This window comes from Sardina pilchardus, chromosome 10 (genome assembly GCF_963854185.1).
Source record: "Sardina pilchardus chromosome 10, fSarPil1.1, whole genome shotgun sequence".
NCBI classification, from domain to species: Eukaryota; Metazoa; Chordata; class Actinopteri; order Clupeiformes; family Clupeidae; genus Sardina; species Sardina pilchardus.
This window is the reverse complement of record NC_085003.1, coordinates 19,768,435-19,790,294: the sequence shown is the minus strand read 5'-3', so window position 1 is coordinate 19,790,294 and position 21,860 is coordinate 19,768,435. Positions and strand designations below refer to the sequence as shown.

General features: G+C 44.6%; 1 protein-coding gene across 1 annotated transcript in view; it reads right to left on the bottom strand.

Moving 5' to 3' along the window:
* cry2 (cryptochrome circadian regulator 2) overlaps positions 1-21,641 on the bottom strand; it is a 29,240-nt gene extending 7,599 nt beyond the window's left edge. The window contains exons 1-9 of the mRNA XM_062546907.1: positions 21,334-21,641; positions 20,323-20,431; positions 18,157-18,299; positions 13,502-13,686; positions 10,589-10,674; positions 10,286-10,426; positions 8,965-9,276; positions 810-961; positions 155-357 (exon numbers count right to left, since the gene is read on the bottom strand). Coding sequence (XP_062402891.1) covers positions 155-357; positions 810-961; positions 8,965-9,276; positions 10,286-10,426; positions 10,589-10,674; positions 13,502-13,686; positions 18,157-18,299; positions 20,323-20,431; positions 21,334-21,491 — 1,489 coding nt within the window. The 5' untranslated portion in view covers positions 21,492-21,641. The remainder of the gene's footprint in view (positions 1-154; positions 358-809; positions 962-8,964; positions 9,277-10,285; positions 10,427-10,588; positions 10,675-13,501; positions 13,687-18,156; positions 18,300-20,322; positions 20,432-21,333) is intronic.
* Positions 21,642-21,860: the final 219 nt, after the last annotated feature.

The following is a 21,860-nucleotide window of genomic DNA, read 5'->3' as shown; positions in this document are numbered from 1 at the left end:
AGGAGCCAGAGGTCCGAGGAGAGACGTTGAGAAGAGCCTATAGGCTCTGTACAATAGCGTAGCTGTAGTATTGAGCGTTGCCCAATACTACCGCATTTCAGATCAATCTGGTGTGCGTGTGTGTGTGTGTGTGTGTGTGTGGGGAATCACTCACTCAGGCCTCTGTAGTGGGAGAGCTGCTGGTAGACCTGCTTCATCCTCTCTATGTTGAGGCGGCTGCCCTCTGCGTGGTTGATCATGGGCTTGGGGTAGTCCACCCCAATCACACAGTTGGCCGCTTTCTGCACAGACTCCGGCGCATTCCAGGGCTCGTAGATGTAGCGGTTGGGGTAGTCCTTCAGCTTTGGGATGTAGCGCCTGCACAGGGCAAAGGGAACTCTTTAGCTTCACAGTACAGTACCACACAAACCTTTCACAGAATGGAGACGTCGCTTTGAACTGGTGGACTGAACCATTTTAAAGACAGGTCTGTTTTTAGTGAGGAGCTAGCTTTAACAATATTTCTAAAATTAATATTCATGGCAACTATAAGTATATATATCCTTTTTATGTATGCTCATGTAAATGTCCTGGTCCTGGTGGATTGAACCAAGACAGTAAAGTGACATTACACACATTTTAAAGACAGGTCTGTTTTTAGTGAGGAGCTAGCTTTAACAATATTTCTAAAATGAATATTCATGGCAAATGTTCACGTGAAGGTCCCCACAGCCCACTGCCATGTACACTGAGTGCACGACTGAGTACGAGTGTGACGGCTAGCAAGTTATTACGGTCAAACCCCGACAGTGCTGCTGTGCTTTGCGTACCTGATGAAGTCTCCGCTGGGGTCCGTCCTCCTGCCGAAGCCCACGGGGCAGTAGCAGTGGAAGAACTGCTGGAAGAAAGCGCTGCAGGAGAGCCACATCCAGCTGCCCGCGTTCACACTCCAGTCAGCGTCCAGCAGCAGCTCCTCAAACACCTGCCCAACACACACAAGCACGGGCATTCAGAGAGGCTCATCAAACACCTGCCCAACACACACAAGCACGGGCATTCAGAGAGGCTCCTCAAACACCTGAGCAACACACACAAGCACGGGCATTCAGAGCCACTCTTCACCTCCAGCAGACGCCAGCAGGGCCATATGAGGAGGATCATTTGTACGGTATGAGCTTCACTCAGTCTCTTAGGTTTGTTTTTGAGAGTGCTAGACCAAACTTATATGTTTACTAAGAAAAGGAAAAAGGTCGCACTTTGCATAAACGTGTTTTTATTGCACAGACGCGTTTCGGCTTAGCGCCTTCCTCAGTGTGCTCATATTTGATTTGATTTTATTTGGATCCCCATTAGCTGATGCAAAAGCACCAGCTACTCTTCCTGGGGTCCACACACAACATATAATAGACAAGAAAATCAACATACAAATAAGAAATCAACATACAACACAACAGATATAAAAACAGGAAAAGAAAATACTTTTCCTGGGGTCCACACACTATAACAAACAAGAAATCAACAAGACAACATATATATAAAATAAAAAAAAACAAATAAAAGAAAAACAGAAAAATAATGACTAACTAAGCCACCAACACACAACACAGACAAACCTCAACAAGAGATGAAGTGACAAAAAGGAAAAAGAGTTAATAGAAACCAGTAGGCTACTGTACATACTATTTAGTGCAATCAACCATAAGGTGCTGCTTTACTTGTTTTTTGAAACCAACTTTGCTCTGGATTTTTGATATCTGATCTGGGAGGTAGTTCCATTCAACCATAGCTCTACATAGCACTGTGCGCTGTTTCAGTGTTGTTTTGGTTAGTGGAATTGTGTAGTTACCACTAGTAGCATGTCTAGTGGGGTATGTGTGTACATTGGAACTAAGTGTGAGCTGTCTAAACAAACAGTCTGGTTTGTTTAGTATATTTATGGTCTTTATAAAAGAAAGAAGCGATGCTTTCAACCTCGCCTCAACTGTCAGCCAGCAAAGTTGGTCATGCATGTTTTTTACATTGGCTCTCTGTGTGCATTTAAGGGCAAGCCTTGCTGCTCTATTTTGTACCCGCTGAAGCTTCCCTAGATTAATTTTTGTGGTACCTGACCAGACCACTGAACAGTAGTCTAACTGTGACAAGACCAGGGTTTGTAGGACCTGTTTGGTCAGATGAGGTGTTAAAAAGGAAGAGCATCTTTTGACTACAGATATGTTCCTCCCCATCTTTTGCGCCAATAAATCTATATGCCTTGACCATGACAGTTTACAGTCTAAGTTTACCCCCAGGAGCTTTATTTCTTGTACTTGCTCAACTGCAACATTGTTCAGTACTAAATTGAGTTGGGGCTTAGAGCTTAATGAGTGTTTTGTTCCAAATACAATACTCTTGGTTTTAGATATGTTCAGGACAAGTTTGTTATCAGAGATCCATTGAAAACCTCCTGCAACTCTTTGTTGAGGGCTGAGGTGATTTCCTCAACTGTTTGTGCAGACATATAGAGAGTTGAATCATCTGCATACATAGACACACAGGCTTTCTTACAAACAAGTGGGAGATCATTTGTAAAAATGGAGAAGAGCAATGGTCCAAGTGAAGAACCTTGCGGAATCCCACAATGTATATGTTGTGCATTTGAGAGGCTTCCATTAAAGATAACTTTCTGTGTCCTATTGGTTAGATAACTTTCTATCCATGCTATGGCAGATGGAGTAAAGCCATAACACTTGAGTTTTTTCAATAGTAAGCTATGATCAATTACATCAAAGGCAGCACTAAAGTCTAATAGTACTGCTCCAACAATATTCTGTTGATCCATATCTTTTAACCAATCATCCGTCATTTGCGTGAGCGCTGTGGAGGTTGAGTGTCCTTCCCTGTAAGCATGCTGGTAGTTGCTTGTCAAGTTGTTCAGTGACAGGTAACATTGTATCTGACTAAATACAATTTTTTCCAGCAGTTTGCTTAGAACAGGTAACAAGCTGATCGGTCGGCTATTTGAGCCAGTAAAGGCAGCACGGGCATTTTTAGGTAGAGGGATTACCTTAGCCTCTTTCCAATTCTGAGGGCACATATTACTATCAAGACTAAGATTAAAGATGTAGCATACAGGAGTGGCAATATAGTCCGCTACAATCTTCAATAACTTCCCATCCAGGTTATCAATACCTGGTGGTTTCTCATTACTGATAGACAATAAAAGTTTTCTCACTTCTTCTATGGTCACATTGCAGAATTCAAAAGAACAGTTCCTGTCATACATTATTTCGTTTTGTATACATGAATACAATGGCTCACTGTGTGGTGTTGGCATTTCCTGCCTCAGTTTACAAACTTTGCTAATAAAATAGTCATTAAAATAATTGGCAATATCCATAGGTTTAGTTATGAAAGACCCTTCAACTTCAATAAAAGATGGAGCCGAGTTGCTCTTTCTGCCCATGATGTCATTTAGGGTGCCCCATAGTTTCTTTCCATCATGTTTTATGTTATTTATCATTGATCCATAATACAATTTCTTCTTCTTTCTATTCATTTTAGTGACATAGTTCCTCAGTTTACAATATACTTGCCAATCAGATGTACAGCCTGACCTTTTCGACACTTCTTTTGCTTCACTTCTCTGAGCCATGCATTCTTTTAATTCATCATCAACCCAGGGACACCTAACAGCTCTTACAGTTAGTCTCCTAACAGGTGCATGTTTATCCATAACTGGAACCAACAGTTCAGTGAAGACATTAAGCGCAGTATCTGGATCTCTTTGTTTACTGACATTAGACCAACAAATATTTTTAACATCATTCATATATGAGTCACAACAGAAACCCCTGTAAGATCTTTTATATACAATTTTTGACCCAGCCTTTGGAACTTTAGCCTTCCTAGATATGGCCACTAAATTATGATCGCTAAAACCAATGGAAACAGATATGGCTTTTGAGCAGAGTTCAACAGCATTGGTGTAAATGTGATCAATGCATGTGGATGATACAATTCCGTTCTTGTTAGTGAACACTCTGGTTGGTTGGTTAATAACCTGAACAAGATTGCAGACACTGGTGATACTAAGAATTTTCTTTTTCAAAGGACAACTTGATGCAAGAAAATTTATGTTTAGGTCTCCCAGTACATAGATTTCTCTGTTTTCGTCACATGCTCTTTCAAACATTTCACACAGATTATCAAGATACTGACTGCTAGAACTTGGTGGCCTATAACAGCACCCCAGCAATATAGGTTTTAAGTGGGGTAGATGAACCTGTAACCATAGCATTTCAACATCACATGACATAAGATCCCTTCTGAGCTTAACAGGTATGTGGCTCTGAATGTACATAGCAACTCCTCCCCCATACATATCTCTGTCCTTTCTGTAAATGCTGTATCCCTGTATCTCCACTGTACATATGAGGAGGAGCACGGGCCAATAACTGGCCCAACGGTGATGACCGCTACACAGCCAGGCCTGGTGAGTGTGACGGCATAATGGCAGGCATGATACAGCATTAGCCAGCACCTAGCAACAGCAACACTGGCACTGGCGCAGCAAAAGCAAGAGATGGAATCAGTAAATCAAAACAATCTTTCAGTTACAGCGCACAGTGCTGACCCCAAACATCAGTAGCACGCTAAGCTTTTCAACCTTTTTAGGCTTCCTTTTTGGGAAGGCTCTACCATTTTCTGGCCACATTAAAATGCAATGCCGGAATTTTCTAATGAATATGGGTCCGGCATCCTTTTCAAATTGTTCACGCTGGAATAATGTAGACGAGAGGCAAAAAAAAACATCACAAAAGTGTCTCAGATTCAAACGAAAGCGGAATAGTATGGGTGTAGCCAAAGTATGCTTAATAGAACAGGGCGAGAAGTACAACAAACAGTGTGATCAATACGTGAACTGACATGAATCAATAAGAGTTCAATGCAAAATCTCAATGCAAGCCAGTTCAAACTGAGGCCTAATAGCCTTACATGGTCAGAGTTCCCAGATCTGATAAGCATTCTGTGAAGACTCTGACTTATTTCCAACAAGCATCACAACTGTAAGTGTCATTCAAAATACCTGGTAAAGTTAACATTATCACAGATCATAACACATGAACTGACCATGATTTGACCTAGCCTGACGATGTCATACTCAATTCTTATCAGAATATGAGTCTGAAACTGCTCCATTCAGCTGCGATTATGGGGCGTGATTCAACCGATACAGTGCGGGGGGATAGCTCTGCACTCATTGGATAGACCAAACCAAACAGAACAAGTTATTGGCTGTCAGTATCTGCGAAATCTAAGACAGAAATATGTAGCAGGGTAGGCTATGGAAAACATCCTCCTTCGTTTTTAAAAATAATTCCTTCAAACTGTATGCAATGAACAGCTGGGGAAGTGTGTCGTTAACCCAACGAGCAAACAGACATTTTTAAACAAACGGGAACAACATCACCCAAACATGCTGTTTTAACTGGGTGAAAGTGAAACTGAAGTTTTCCCACATATCCTCGTTGGTCTAAGTGTTCAGAAATAGTTGTGCGAATCCATGATAAAACCTCCGTTTCAATAGCTAAGATAAACGAAAGGCCAAACTGCATGAACAAATTATGCATTCATAGCCATAGCGTTTCTGTTGCAATCAAAATCAACCTAAGCCAACATGGTCTCACACCCAACTCGTTGAACGAGGACGCATGCAGCCGTGAACGTCACTGCTGTTCATCTGTCAATCATCACGTAAAGCCCGCCCTGTGAAATGTGATTGGTCCGAACAGATCTGTATCTCGAATAGTAGCAGCTGAACGGAGCAGTGCCAGACCGAAGTTCCCTGCAGAAAAAGAATGGAGGCGGGGCTAAACTTCGGTCTGGCATCCAGGCTAGATTTGACCATCATTTCAGAAATAAAAATATTCTATTGAATATGTTGAAGTTGCAAGTAATCAAATCAAGTAAGGAAATCACCCAACACAGTAATATATGACAAATTTGCATTACTTGATCATGCATTTATTTACAAAACATAAGTAGCCAGCAGGTTGCTTTTGGTACTCATTCATGATACAGGCAACAATTTTTTAACAAAATCTAAGGCAGTGCAACAGCCTTGTGAATACAGAACGACCAACTTTGTGTATGACTATGTGTACACGCTAGGGATGCAACGGTACAGTTTTGCCACGGTTCGGTTTGTATCACGGTTTTTGGGCCACGGTAACGGTTCGGTTTCAATATATCAATATTATCTTGGCTCTAGCATACAGGAGGTTATATTTGCCTTTTCTATTTCAAATCAACAATGTGCTTCTACTTACACTTGCAGAGAAAATATTAAATGCATAGCCAGACACAGATGAAGCAGAATCACAAAAATGTATTATAAGAAAAGAACACCATAATTGCCTTCTGTCATAAACAGGCAATATTATCCATAGTGAAGTGCAGCATAAAGTAATGTGTAATTATTTATTTATTATACCACTGCTTGGTCCAATTTCCTATTGTGGTGCGCTATTTGAAACGTGCATTATTTTTCTATATACCGCTCGGCTATGATGTAGTTCCCTTCTTTTGGGCTTATTACACTTGAATATTAATTCGCCAATGTGAATGTAACGGTAAAAACAGCAATGTTGCATCTAAGACAGCGGCAATATAAATGAAAATGATAGTAGCAGTGGTATAAGCGGGATAATCAACTCCGCGCCCTGTGCGTTTCTAGGAAAATAATGCACTTATCGAAGTGTCCGCCTGCGGCGTCGGGTCCTTACCACTTCGAACGTGCATTATTTTCCTATAAACGCACGGCGCGTCGTTGATTATCCCTTAGCCTACCTGTTGTCTTACAGAACATACAGCCCTTTTGTAATATTAAGTATGTTGCATAAAATGTAAACTTTAAAAGTCACTTTTTCAACTTCTCTCTTACACACTTCGTACAGTTCAGGAATCTTAGGCTACTGCTGAAATGCGTGCCGGAGGATATTGAAGCGATGATCGAGAACATTTATCATGTAGCGAAATCCCATACCCAAAACCACCGTATAGGCAGGGCATCATGTCTTTTCCTATGAACACGCCAATCGCATTCGTTACGTCTTTGTGTTTTTGGAAATTATAGGAATATTGTTGCCGAAAGGCTGCAGCAATGGATGGTTGGGTTTTCGGTGGCAAACTAGCTCTCCGTGCTGCTCCACTTAAGGTTACAGCCGGGTGATGATGGCGCAAATGGGCCGACATGTTGGATGTGTTACCTTTATTAGGTGATCGTTGTGAAGCAGTGCTTGCACACTGTGCTTTGTTTACTGACGGTCTTTTTGACTTGTTCGTAGGCTACTTCGAATGTCGCCATGATCGTGCAGCCGCCGGTAAAGTTTGTTTCTTCTCACATGACTCCTTCATTTGCATTTCAACGTGCTTATTGGGTCTTGGGAAATTCAGTAAAATTCTGATTGGTTGTTGCAAGGTTGACGAGAGGCAAGCTGAACAGTCAGAGAAAACTCATCCCCCGGGTCCTAAGCACTCCTTGCTATCGCTCCCAGGCTACGCGCGTGCAATAACCTTGTATTAAATAAAAAGTTTAATGTCGCGTATACCGAAATATTGCGGTTTAGGTGAGTCTATTGAACCGAACAGGCCAAACCGAACGGTTCAATAAATTATTGAAAACCGTTGCATCCCTAGTACACGCGCAAGGCTATGTACTCTACCACTTCAGCAAATGTAAACCAGGAGAGAACCTCAAAGTCTCCACTTGATTCTTATCCATACGAAGGGAATCTGATCATATGGTTCATTTCATATGCCTAACATGGTTACACAGAAGTAAAGTTACTCAGTTTCTGTGCCAATGACCACACACCAAGATACAGTAAAGCTCAGTAAGTTACTGTCCATACAGTGAGTGTTGTACAGCGATATTTATTGCACCACAGCAGTGCCAAAGTACTGGGATGCTTCTGCAACTGAAGTCCACAAAATGGCACAAGACAGAGGAGGGAATTTTTAATTGCCAAGATGGCTGCAGAGACTCACGGTACACTTATAGTCCATTCACTGGGTAGTGCACTCACTGTATGTGTAGAGTAAGTCGAGCAAGAGTTGACATACAGTACAGTATGTGCATTTTGTTCACAGAATCAAATGAGAAGATTGAATCAAATGAGAAGTCAGATGAATTGAATCATGTTTTCCCCCGTATAATGCATTTTACCAATGCATTATACGGGGAAAAAGACCTGCAATGCTGTTTTGAAAGATGCAAAGAATCACAATGATATTGTGATATCATGGCCCAAATATCATGACTGTATCGTCTCTCCACTACTAGCACAATGAAATCTGGGTGCTCAGAAAGCAATATTCCTCAGAATGAGACTGCATAGCTACAACAACATGGTGTTGAGACGACATTCTAAGCCAGAACTTATAAAAAGCTTTTATATATCCAATAAAAGCCAGTGTGGTGTATTGTTTGCTTCCAAAAGCAGCCATGGACTGCTGTGAAAAGACTTCATCACTCCAGTACTTCTCTCAGAGCTGAGGGAATGCGCACACAAGAGCTCAGGCCAGTGCATACCACATCATACCACATCACACCAAATCACTTAATCACACAATGCATCCAGCAAAACACTGGATCTTTCCCTTGCATGAGTCACATGACATGAAACATATTTCCCCCAAAAACACAGGGTATGAAGAGGTCCAACCTCCAGATGGTGACAAAAGCCCACCATTCAAGCCCAATGTGTGACTCCAGCCTGTGGAGGAGCTCATAGCTGAATGTCTGGCATCTGCACTCACCTAATGAACCTGAGCATCAACTGTGGCACTCAGCACCGACCTCTGTGGCTGCAGGCGGGCACAAAGAGTCTACTCACTCTCAGCAATCCTCCAGACCAGTTGCCAAACGGTTTACCAAAGCACACCAAGTCCATACTCAGGCTCTCCTTGAAGCTACAGCAGTGGTTTTCCAATGCCATTCCTTACCTTCATACCGCTCTCCCAGCTGATCCACAGGTCTCCTCTGGTCAGGAAGCAGGCCACGGCGTGCCGGGCCAGGTGGTGGATCCAGCCCTCCTGCCGCAGCTGGGTCATGATGGCGTCGATCCAGGGGAAGCCCGTCCGGCCCTCGGCCCACTTGGCCAGCGCCTCCGGGTTGTGATCCCATGGGATCTGCACGCAGATGGGGTTGCCCTCCATGCGGTCAAAGTTGGGGTTGTTGGTGGCCGCCGTGTAGAAGAACTCCCGCCACAGCAGCTGGCCGTAGAGCGAGAGCGGAGGACTGCAGCGCTTACGGAGCTGAGGGAAGACCAAACCAGAAGAACACGAGCATCACACCACGCACACCAGCAGGGGGTCCACAATACAACACGCCGGGGACACGAGCAGATCATCCCACTAGGTGAGAATGGCCATGGGCAGAAGGCTGCTGCCACGACTGGTCAGAGCTCATAGAGATCCACAGTGTGGTGTGAAGAACTAGTGTGCTGAGACAGATATGTCTAAACACTGCATCTAAACTGCAGCCATTGACCTGCTTCTGATGTTGTGACAAGCACCGTCACCATACACAGATCTACAGGCCAGGGGGAGCATGACAGACTCTTTTTGCATTTAGAGTACAGCATGGCTAGTGACGGATCTAACTGAACTCACACTGGATATAAACTAAGTGTGTTCGAAAAGTGTATTCTACATAAAATGATAGATATGTGCAAATATACAGTGCATAAAGTATGAGGATAACACAGAAAAAGCAATCAGAAGGACTTGACAAACTGAACACAATTTCTTTGAGTGACTTGTATGATCTGCATTAAACACAAATGGAACATCTGACATGAGGTCACATTTATTTCCTTAAAGGAAGCATATGTAGGATTTTGGCCAAAACTGGTACTGTAATCACTTTCAAATTACGGGAGCGGTGTATCCCCGGTGTGTGTGTGTGTGCATAATTTGGAATTGGATGGGAACATTGGCTAATCTCTATGGCAAGAGATCAAGAGAAAAGGAAACAATCATACTTCAGAACATCTAACTGGAAGGAATTGAACTTACATCACTGAACTTGAGATGACCGAAGGCTTGGCCTTTGATCAATCAATTTAAAGTTATGCAGAGCAATGCAATCCTCTACAGCAGTTTGAATGTTGTTTACAGACTACACTGAGACACTACAACTATTACTGTTATAATCCTGCCTGGGATAATGTACATGTAGCATGACTGCTTAGCACAACATGAGCTATGTTTGTGATGTTTGTCTGAGGCCATAATGACGGTCAACACATAAAAGTTACGCTACCTGCAGGTAGAGCTCCCGTAGGTTGTAGTAGAAGACACGGCAGGACAGGCAGCCGAAGCGCAGGTAGGGACTTAGCCCCGTGGGACTGGCCAGCAGCGACAACATGTTTATCCGCGGCCGCTCAAAGTTGGCCACCCATGCCTGAGGAATCACATCAACCACAAGGAAACATGACATACTAATGATATGGTTTGATTGTTTTTAGGTAAAGACAAGCAACTAACAAACTGTATTAGCAAATAACATAAGGAGCACAACTTAAGTCAGCTCAGCAAAGGATTTGTAACAGTCCAGACCACCCACCTTTCGGTCTAAATGCTTGTTAAGTCGTTCCAGGGCTTCAGTCTCACCACCTTTCCAGACTGCAGCCTGACTCACATTCTTGAACCCTGAGAATACAGACACACACAGATCCTTAGGGAAATCTGCATCTGTAGAACATTTGTACAGATGTCCCTATGTGATATTATACAATTCAGTAAAGCATTATTATATAACTCTTTCTCTGATATTGCATATATCAGTACAGGTATACACTTCATAAGCAACCGTGCCAACTGTTAGCCTTGAAATCAATATGCCAGCTGGCTAATAGTAGGCAGGGTCATAAAATACACATTGTGGGCTCCACAATTCCCCAATAACTAATAATATACTATATAAAAATGTGCAAGACATTAAACAAGTGAGTTTTATACATAAAAGCAAAGCTGCTGCACCAACAGGTGGTGTGGCTGAACGGGCTGCAGTGGGTTGAGGTTGCTTGACCACTCGAGGAGTGGCCGAGTGTGATGTAATTGGTTAGGGTTGGGGTTGATGTTGCTCGGCTACTAAAGCCCTTTGGGAGTGGATGAGCCTGCTGTGGTTAGTTATGGCCTCTACAGGCCTTCAGGAGTGGCTGAGCCTGCTGTGGTTAGTTATGGCCTCTACAGGCCTTCAGGAGTGGCTGAGCCTGCTGTGGTTAGTTATGGCCACTACTCTACAGGCCTTCAGGAGTGGCTGAGCCTGCTGTGGTTAGTTATGGCCACTAATGTACAGGCCTTCAGGAGTGGATGAGCCTGCTGTGGTTAGTTCTGGCCACTACAGGCCTTCAGGAGTGGCTGAGCCTGCTGTGGTTAGTTATGGCCACTACTGTACAGGCATTCAGGAGTGAATGAGCCTGCTGTGGTTAGTTATGGCCTCTATAGGCCTTCAGGAGGGGCTGAGCCTGCTGTGGTTAGTTCTGGCCACTACAGGCCTTCAGGAGTGGCTGAGCCTGCTGTGGTTAGTTATGGCCACTACTGTACAGGCCTTCAGGAGTGGCTGAGCCTGCTGTGGTTAGTTATGGCCTCTACAGGCCTTCAGGAGTGGCTGAGCCTGCTGTGGTTAGTTATGGCCTCTACAGGCCTTCAGGAGTGGCTGAGCCTGCTGTGGTTAGTTATGGCCACTACTGTACAGGCCTTCAGGAGTGAATGAGCCTGCTGTGGTTAGTTATGGCCTCTACAGGCCTTCAGGAGTGGCTGAGCCTGCTGTGGTTAGTTATGGCCACTACTGTACAGGCCTTCAGGAGTGAATGAGCCTGCTGTGGTTAGTTATGGCCACTACTGTACAGGCCTTCAGGAGTGGCTGAGCCTGCTGTGGTTAGTTCTGGCCACTACAGGCCTTCAGGAGTGGCTGAGCCTGCTGTGGTTAGTTATGGCCACTACTCTACAGGCCTTCAGGAGTGGCTGAGCCTGCTGTGGTTAGTTATGGCCACTACTGTACAGGCCTTCAGGAGTGGCTGAGCCTGCTGTGGTTAGAGAGGGCACGCTGTAGTGCTCGTCGTGTGTGTGTGTGTGTGTGTGTGTGTGTGAGTGTGTGTGTGTGTGGCTGCACGCGCTCACCTAGCTCCTCTAGAGAGGGCACGCTGTAGTGCTCGTCGTGTGTGTGTGTGTGTGTGTGTGTGTGTGTGTGTGAGACAGGACTGCTGTGTGTGTGTGTGTGTGTGTGTGTGTGGCTGCACGCGCTCACCTAGCTCCTCTAGAGAGGGAACGCTGTACTGCTCGTCGTGTGTGTGTGTATGTGTGTGTGTGTGTGTGTGTGTGTGTGAGACAGGACTGCTGTGTGTGTGTGTGTGTGTGTGTGTGTGTGTGGCTGCACGCGCTCACCTAGCTCCTCTAGAGAGGGCACGCTGTAGTGCTCGTCGTGTGTGTGTGTGTGTGTGTGTGTGTGTGTGTGTGTGTGTGTGTGTGTGTGTGTGTGTGAGACAGGACTGCTGTGTGTGTGTGTGTGTGTGTGTGTGTGTGTGGCTGCACACGCTCACCTAGCTCCTCTAGAGAGGGCACGCTGTAGTGCTCGTCGTGTGTGTGTGTGTGTGTGTGTGTGTGAGACAGGACTGCTGTGTGTGTGTGTGTGTGTGTGTGTGTGTGTGTGGCTGCACGCACTCACCTAGCTTCTCTAGAGAGGGCATGCTGTAGTGCTCGTTATGTGTGTGTGTGTGTGTGTGTGTGTGTGTGTGTGTGTGTGTGTGTGGCTGCACGCGCTCACCTAGCTCCTCTAGAGAGGGCACGCTGTAGTTCTCGTCGTGTGTGTGTGTGTGTGTGTGTGTGTGTGTGTGTGTGTGTGTGTGTGTGGCTGCTCGCGCTCACCTAGCTTCTCTAGAGAGGGCATGCTGTAGTGCTCGTTGTGTGTGTGTGTGTGTGTGTGTGTGTGTGTGTGTGTGTGTGTGTGTGTGTGTGTGTGTGTGTGTGTGTGTGTGTGTGTGTGTGTGTGTGTGTGTGTGTGTGTGTGTGTGTGTGTGTGTGTGTGTGTGTGTCTGCACGCGCTTACCTAGCTCCTCTAGAGAGGGCATGCTGTAGTGCTCGTTGTGTGTGTGTGTGTGTGTGTGTGTGTGTGTGTGTGTGTGTGTGTGTGTGTGTGTGTGTGTGTGTGTGTGTGTGTGTGTGTGTGTGTGTGTGTGTCTGCACGCGCTTACCTAGCTCCTCTAGAGAGGGCATGCTGTAGTGCTCGTTGTGTGTGTGTGTGTGTGTGTGTGTGTGTGTGTGTGTGTGTGTGTGTGTGTGTGTGTGTGTGTGTGTGTGTGTGTGTGTGTGTGTGTGTGGCTGCACGCGCTTACCTAGCTCCTCTAGAGAGGGCACGCTGTAGTGCTCGTTGTGTGTGTGTGTGTGTGTGTGTGTGTGTGTGTGTGTGTGTGTGTGTGTGTGTGTGTGTGTGTGTGTGTGTGTGTGTGTGTGTGTGTGTGTGGCTGCACGCGCTTACCTAGCTCCTCTAGAGAGGGCACGCTGTAGTTCTCGTCGTGGTTGTCGGCGATCTTGACGCGGCAGCCGTCCATCTGTTGGGGCGTGACGGTGGGCAGCGGCTTGCGGGGCAGGTCCAGGCGGCTCACGATGGCCTGGAAACGCTTGAAGGTGAGCGGCGGCCGGTTGTTGTTCATCTCGATGATCCTGTCGGGGAGGGAGCAGCCCAGGTGAGGCAACAGACCCACATGGCCCGAGGAACCACCCGCACTCGAGCAGGTCATGAAAACACTACCGAAAACGCATCAGGCCCCAGTACAGTTTGCACTCTGGATGGCAAAAGAATACGTCAGCAGCCTTAACATTAGCAGTTGCCCTAGGCAACCAGCTCATTTGATACCATGTCCTTGCTTGCTTCATGTCCTTCGTGATGTCCATTTAATGTACAACATTGAAAGCAAATGTAAAGAGTGTGCTTTGTGGCCTGCATATGTTGACCCATAGCCCTCTCCATAAGCCCCATTTGGGTTTCAGTTCTTGACACAGGCCTATTTCAATACATACATACAGGCTAAGGTGCTCCTTTTCAACCTAAAGCAATTAAAATACATCTAGTGTTCCAAATGTACAGACATTGGTCTGTCTGAGAGTTTTATACGGATGCAGCCCGAGTCGCTGAACTCAGACACAGTTAACATTATTGGTCTATTCAATATTTTGGGTCATTGGTGCAGAATAGGCCAAATAAAATCCTTCTTGCTCGACACACAAACAGTCTAGAGAGAAGAAAAAAAGAGGTTATGAAACCAAAGCAGTTCTTGGAGGGGAAAAAAACCAAAGCTAAAAATGTGAAAATGGTCTTCAAGGCTTTGGAGACGCACATGTGTGCATGCTAACGCAGGTAAGCTCTCCCGCCCTGATAAAGTTACAGGCCTTCTGTATTTATAGCCTTCTTCACATTATACAACGGGCATCTACACTGAGCCAGCGGCGGCTCGCTCCCATTGGCTCGCTGCTCTGGAGTCAGGAGGCTCCCATGTGTCAGCAGCGGTCTGGCGGTGCACGCCTGCCGGCACATGTCCATAGTTGTGACTCCTCGGCCTACTTACGGCCCCTCCCTTTCCTCCCTCACATGTCTGGCAGTGTGACCTGCAGTGGCGCCGCTCGGCCACTGGGGTGCTAAAAACTGCCAGCGCACAGCAGGTGGCCCTGACTGCCTGAGAGCGAGAGAGAGAGAGAGAACGAGAGAGAGAGAGAGAGAGAGAGAGAGAGAGCGAGAGAGAGAGAGAGAGGGAGAGAGAGAGAGAGAGAGGGAGAGAGAGAGAGAGAGAGGGGGAGAGAGAGGGGGAGAGAGAGAGAGAGAGACGCGTCTCTCTGATGCACACCCTGGTGCCTCTACTACGACGACGGCGACGACAGAAAGTGTGTGGGCCGTTAGCGAGCACCTGCTTTTATGTAACTGCTTCTGCTGGCGCACACACACCTTTTGACGCACTAGGAGGGGAGAGGGAGCGCGCGCGAGACAGAGAGGGGGGGGGGGGTGCAGAGCACACGCATGATCCCAGGACTAAGTTGAAAGCTTTTCTCCTGATGCTGCGAGGTCAAGAGAGCGCAGATGCAATTTACACACTTATGCAAACGGCGCGTAATCATCTGGGAGTGACTCATGCCTGTGTGGAGGCCAGAGTTGCGCTGGGAACGAGCGCCCACCGGGCCAGACCAGCCGCAGCAGCCCAGCAGAGCCCCGCCGCACTCAGCTATTGATCTGCCCGCCGCTGGGTGCCCACACATGGGGCAGCGCACGGGTCAAAGAGCAGAAGCACACTGAACTGTGCCAACCGCACAAACACCTTCGCCTCTGACTCCCATACCGAGCCATAAACAGGCCCGCGGGCCACTCTGCACGTCAGGTACTGATTAAGCCTCCGTCGAGATGCCACTGCAGGGACGTTACGCAGAATGGGTGCAATGTGTAATCGAAGGACTGAACTGCAATCACATGCCAACTGAACCTTGAGATCCTGCCCTTGCCTGTGTAACACTTTCATTCTGATTCTGCTGAGTCTGATAAGTCCTGATATGAGTGACGAAACTGGCCTGACAGGCTGGACGGCTGATGGCTGTTCGACTTTCCACACACACACCGCAGGTCATGTTATTTATTTCCCTGCCAGGGGCCTGAGCCTTTTAATGGCGCGTGGAACCCCCGAGCCTTATCTATCTTAACCATATGTCACATTTCAGCAGCAGCCTGCAAGCTACTGGGCCAGCTGGCACTTCAGATTCTTCATGGAAATTAAGTACCGTGATTAGCACATCAGACAAACACACCAAAACTTCCACTTGTGTCTCCCACACGAAAACACACGTACACATCCATTAATATGCAGGCATTAGACTACAATACACACAGAACAATCAAAACACTTAATACCGCAGCAGATGCTGTTTTCATTTCCATATTCTTCCATTAAAAGCAAATGACTTCTCCATTAATGACAATCTCTATTTTTAACAATCCATGCCAAAGATATATCTATTAGCCCAAAGCTTCGTCTGAGTGATATACTGTAGGCCTACTGATTTGTGCAACCAAAGAGCATTGCTGATCTCAGGTAATAAGATGCATAAAATACCTCATAATAGTGCATTAACAAATGTTACACTATCCTCCAGAACTAAAAAGAAGTAAAGGATTATTCAACTATAGGTGTAGCACACCATCAGTGTGTAAATGTTACACAAGCGTTAGCCTAACACATGGTCTACAGTACACACAAAAAGTCTATGCAGAACACAGCAAAACAAAATGTTTAAGGCCATCTTTACTATCTCCTTTAGCAAAACAGGTATTACTGGATTTAGAAAATTAACATGAAATTATCTTTATATAGATAGGAATGTGACTACCAGAATAGCAACTTCCCTTTCCTTGTTTCCCAAAGTTTTTAATGTTTTTAATATGCAAATGATTTTGTAATGTTCAGGCAGTGGTGAAGTGCCCCATTTAAGTGCAGAGTGAAACACCGTATGGGGAAACTTTTTCAGGGTACTGAAACAATGCTTCAAGTAGGCCAATGGCTTTCTAAAATACAATTCTTATCCTTTTCATTCCTGCTTTACATTCCTCCAACTGCAGGAGTCAACCATCAAGTCGCATGAAAAAACCTTACATAATTCCAATACTATTTGCATTGCAATTAGAAGGGTTTCAGCGTGTGTGTGTATAACTGGACTAAGATGTAGGTGACCTTCTCAATTACAACTAGGCATGTCCCGATACCATTTTTTTCAAACTGAGTATGAGTACAAGCATCTACACTTGAGTACTTGCCAATACTCAGTACCGATACCAACATTTCTACCACAAAAGAACTAGCATAAAATGATTACTAAAATCTGATAAGGCAACACAATCTTATCCCACGAGACCCTACTGTAGAGGCCTTTGTTAAAGTGGAGTGGCTCCTTGAAGTGCCTTTAGCAAACGATAGTAAGTGTGTGTTTCTCAGCATAAGAGGAAAGGAGAGAAGATGCTGCTACTGCTGCCACAGAGCATGTCTACTAATGGCTGCCAAAGCAGAGTCAGTGAACGAGACTTATGCGTTGTTTACACTATGGGCTCAGTGCACTAAAGTCACTTAGTACTGCCGTTTGACTTTCCAACTATATTGAAACGGCATCTTCTGTTTTATTCTGCTCCTTAGATATTCACTAAGACACAGAATATCTTGTTTTCCCAATAACACACATTTCAACGTGCTCAAATCCTTCTTTATCGCAACGTGTTGCTTGATTCGCTAGGTGCAACACTCAACCGGGTCCGTGTAGACACTAATTACCATAGCAATAGCTGCGGGTTCGAACACACCGGAAATCTAACGGCGTTACTAAAAACGTTTGTGCACATAGCAAATTGCCCACTGAATAAAGCGTTGATTTCTGGCACGACGTCTTGCATCAGCCTGTGGCTCATGACTTATTGTTGAAGTGAATTGAGCGCTGACTTATCATGACTCGACTAGCGTTACCATCTGGAGCAGAGGCAGGAGAGGGAAATATTTCTCAGTAAAAATGACAAATATGAACAAATAACACACTATGCAAATTAGATTTATCTACTGAAGCGAAAACTCCGAGTTTGTTTTGTAGAGCTACACCAACACACCAACAACGCACATAAACAAGTACACTCAACTAAGTGAATGCCACATGCATAGTTTAGGTGAGCTATAGTTTAAACTGATAAACATTTGCCTGAGGGTATTAGCGGTGTTGATTCAATGCAGATACAAGAATCTAGCTGGTTGTATGCTTTTGAAGTGCAAGACTGAAATAAGTGTCGCGAATAGGCTACATGAAAGCACTGCAGCAGCTCAGCTACTAGGGTTTAGGGGACGCAGTGTAATTCTGTGGTATATCGGTGGGCTCTATCAGTGCATTTTTACGAGTACGACCAAATGGGCCCAGTATCGGCCCGATCCCCAATGCCAGTATCGGTATCGGGCCATCACTAATCACAACACTTCAGAACCAGCCACTGAAGAGTTAACAATACACAATAGACAAAAGGAAGCGCGGAGATGCGGGTCCTCAATTGGTTCACCTGAATATATCCTATGACGTTTGACTGACTGAATGCTAGTTCTTCTCCACTCGGTCTGGTGTATGACTTACTTGTCCAGGTTGAAGAGTGTGTGGGAATTGCGCACCATGGTCTCCACCCCAAACTCCTGCGCCATCTTGATGATGGCTCCATCTCGTTCCTTCCCGTACGGCTCCGAGTCATACTCAAAGGTCAAACGGGTGATGTTCCATTCCTGACAGAAGGAGAGGGACAGAGAGGTTTCACATGTTAGTTTTTCATTTTTTATCAAGAGGAATTGATGAAATGTAAAACCATTATTTTTTTATTATAACACTTATTCATCTCCATCTCACTTCTAACTCTGGCTCAGACCCAACACACTTTTAATATGTAATAGCAATAATACAAGAGAGAAATGATCCAGGGCTCGACATAATGGTTGCCTGGTTGCTTCTGGTCACCAACTTGTGGCAATCAAATTTGGTTGGCTTTGGCAATCAAAACCTCATGCCTCGTTGACAAACTGTGAACCACTTTTAACCGTATCCAAAGACAGAAAGGAAATGGTTGAGTCACAACTCATTCTGCTGCAATTTCACAGTTGGGTATGCAGGTGGTTAGGTTTTCCATTGCACTGCTGGCAAATACAGTCTATCTACACTACAGTCAATATTTTTGATTTGCTGTTCATCTTACAGTTGGATATTACTCAATAACCACAACAGGCATCCCATGCCATAAGTAGCCCATTATGTGAGAAATTGTCTTGGATTGAGTCTTGGATGCCTGGCGTGTTCAAATTATGCTAAAAGGCCTAGCGTGATGAAAAAGGGCCACCTCTCTGTCGCTGTACACAAAAGTGAAATGGTGTAAGGCCAGACGCCCTGGATGTGCAGTGACAATGACCGAGACACCATTTTCACTAGTAGATTTTGTTATTGTTAGCTTTGATTAAGTCCCTTTAAGGTAAAATTGGTAGATATTGTTGCTTGACAGGTATAGATAATGGCCGGGTTTCCCAGATTCATTAAGAAGCTCTTAAGTGCTGAGAACTTCTTAGGAGCGCTATCAGAACGTTCTAACAACACTCCTAAGAAGTTCTTAGCACTTAAGAGCTTCTTAACGAATCTGGGAAACCCGACCAATGTCAGTCATCCGTCATCAAGTTGAGCCTCAAGTCATCATGCAGCTCAACACGATCCAAAGTTATTGACTATGCAACCAACAAAATAACTTATCCAGCAGTGGACACCAGAAAAACATCTGGTCAGACCTCTCAACAGGTACTGACAGCAATTCAGAAATCTGAGGAATTGGGGAACATCACCTCGGTCCTTTCAAGACCTAATAACATTACTTTCTTAGATTTAGATTTCAACAATGTCAAGCACCTTGACTATGTGATGAAATGAAAGTGCTCTTGAATGTAGTGCCTGTGCTCTCCTTCACAGCCTCTCTTAAATGAGGATCTGTTTGAAGGCTACTTCACATATTCTTCTAGAAGCACAAGAACGTCTCCTAGTTACAGGCAATGGAGACAGACCAGACCAACAAAGACATTTAATCTTAAAAGTGAATGCTTTCATGTAAAAACACGTCAAAGCATCTCGCTACAACACAAATAAAAAAAGAAATCTCAAAACAACAAAACAAACGAAAACAAAATGTTTAATCGCTTGGAAGCTCAAGGTGACAGGATCTGTCACGTTGCTTCAAGCTATTTAAATGTCTCTTGCCATGTGGGACTGCAAATAATATTAACATAATGTCCCTGAATCCATTACCTAGAGGATGTTCACTACATCAATCCTTCTGGTTACAGAGCCTTTCGCCCACTGCTTACCTCTGGCCATGAGCACTTGAATTTCCCCTTGGGGATCAATAAAGTATCTATCTAGCATCTATCTATCTATCTATCTATCCATCCATGAGTATGTCCAGTGGCTCTGAATAAAACGGACAACATTTAAGACAGTCCCTCTAGCTGAGCGACCAGGCGCAAAATAAATGATCCAATATCGTTCCCATTTATGAGACATGTGCTGTCTACCACGGAGGTGAGTTTCCTTAGTCAAATCTATCCACTCATAACATTTCAGAGCCATGCAACATAATGTTTCATAATATTCTATTAACAGCAGCATCAAAACTACTTAAAAAGTGAACAAGCTACAGGTTATTCAATGTATGCAAATAACTTTGCATAATAACAAGATGTACACCTGAAATTTCCACACATGATACACAATACTGACCTTAAAAAGCCGGGGAAACACATCTGTTGGTTGGCCTCTCACCACAAAAAGCCTTGAATTTAGTTTCCTGAGACTGGTGTCCAAGTCTTCCAGGGATTCCAGTAAAAACCTGAGGAAATGTACAGGTCAAACACGCTATTCGGCTAGTGGTGGCGATTTGTGATCCCCCAAAATGAATGTCAATATACATATACTGACTTAGTAGCCATTCCCTTTGGATGACCTCATGTGGCCCAGACTCACAATCCGTCACTGTCGTCATAGCGTTGTGTATTACTTTTTCGAACTTTTGACATATTCATTCTACGTGACACAAATTACGGACAAATGTGTGATTTAACTGTATGGTATCGTGTGAGCATGCATAAGCTTGTAATTAATGACGCACAAATACTGAGTATTGCAGGTGTTACATAAAAACACAAGTGACCAAGTGGGCGTGAGCAAACTGCGTTAGCATGATAGCATGCTACTTAGCAAATCAGCCATCTGAAGGAGCCATTAAATACATTGCCGTGTTGACCCTTCCATTTACTTACTATTTTCTTGTACATGGATCTCATGGGCAATAGGGTGTATCTTTATAAGCTCGCTGCTGCTTTCACAAGTTTCCCTAAACCGGTGTTTACAGTGTTTACAGACGAGCAACCCTAATGTTAGAATTAGCCTAGCTTTGTAGCTAAGGTGGCTGATCAAATGGCCTACTGTACTAGTCAATGGAGAGCGAACCCCGTACGTGTAACTATACTATATAAAAGAAAAGAAAATGAAAACGTGTATGTTTAAATTGTTTAAGTAAATGCATATCCTGTTATAGTTCACTCCTCATTTGCGTTAGCGTTAAGCTAACAGTTGGATGCGCTAGTTATGTCTTGTGGAGGCCAACCCATGCATAATTTGGCTTCTGCAAAAGCTACACTTATATTCCAAGCAACAAATATTTTCAAGATGTAATCTATTGTGGACCGCAATTGTCAGCTCTCCCTAAATCGTTAAAAGAAGCTTACAAACCTCCATCTGTTTATTCCCACGTTCGCCGAACCAGCAAACCACGGGTCCAAAATATAAACACAGCGCACAGTGTCCGCGCCATTTAGGGCTTCCTGTAAAGCCGGATTATCGTGAAGACGCAGTCCTTTTCGGAACCAATGTACAGAATTGACGACCATGACTTCGATTTAGTCCATGCTAGTAATCCAGTTGATGTTATCAGATTATTTGATTCAGACTATATTCATCTTAGATATCGCTGACACGTTCAAGCTTCTTGGAGTTCGAGCGATCAGTCCCCGCGAGTCGACACCAGACGTAATGGTTTTCCTCCGCTCTTCTGTTTCATTGGCCAAGAGAGTGACACGTGTACAGAGTATTAAAATGAGCGACGTGGTATGCCTCGCATTGATTGGTTACTCCGCACGTGTAGGTTTATCCTAGTCACGTTTGTTTGGTATGTCATGGGTGCACAGAAACGGTAGAAATTAGGGCGACAGTAAAACACTGTAGACAGGCGAAATCTTTTATTGCAATGTCTAATCCTA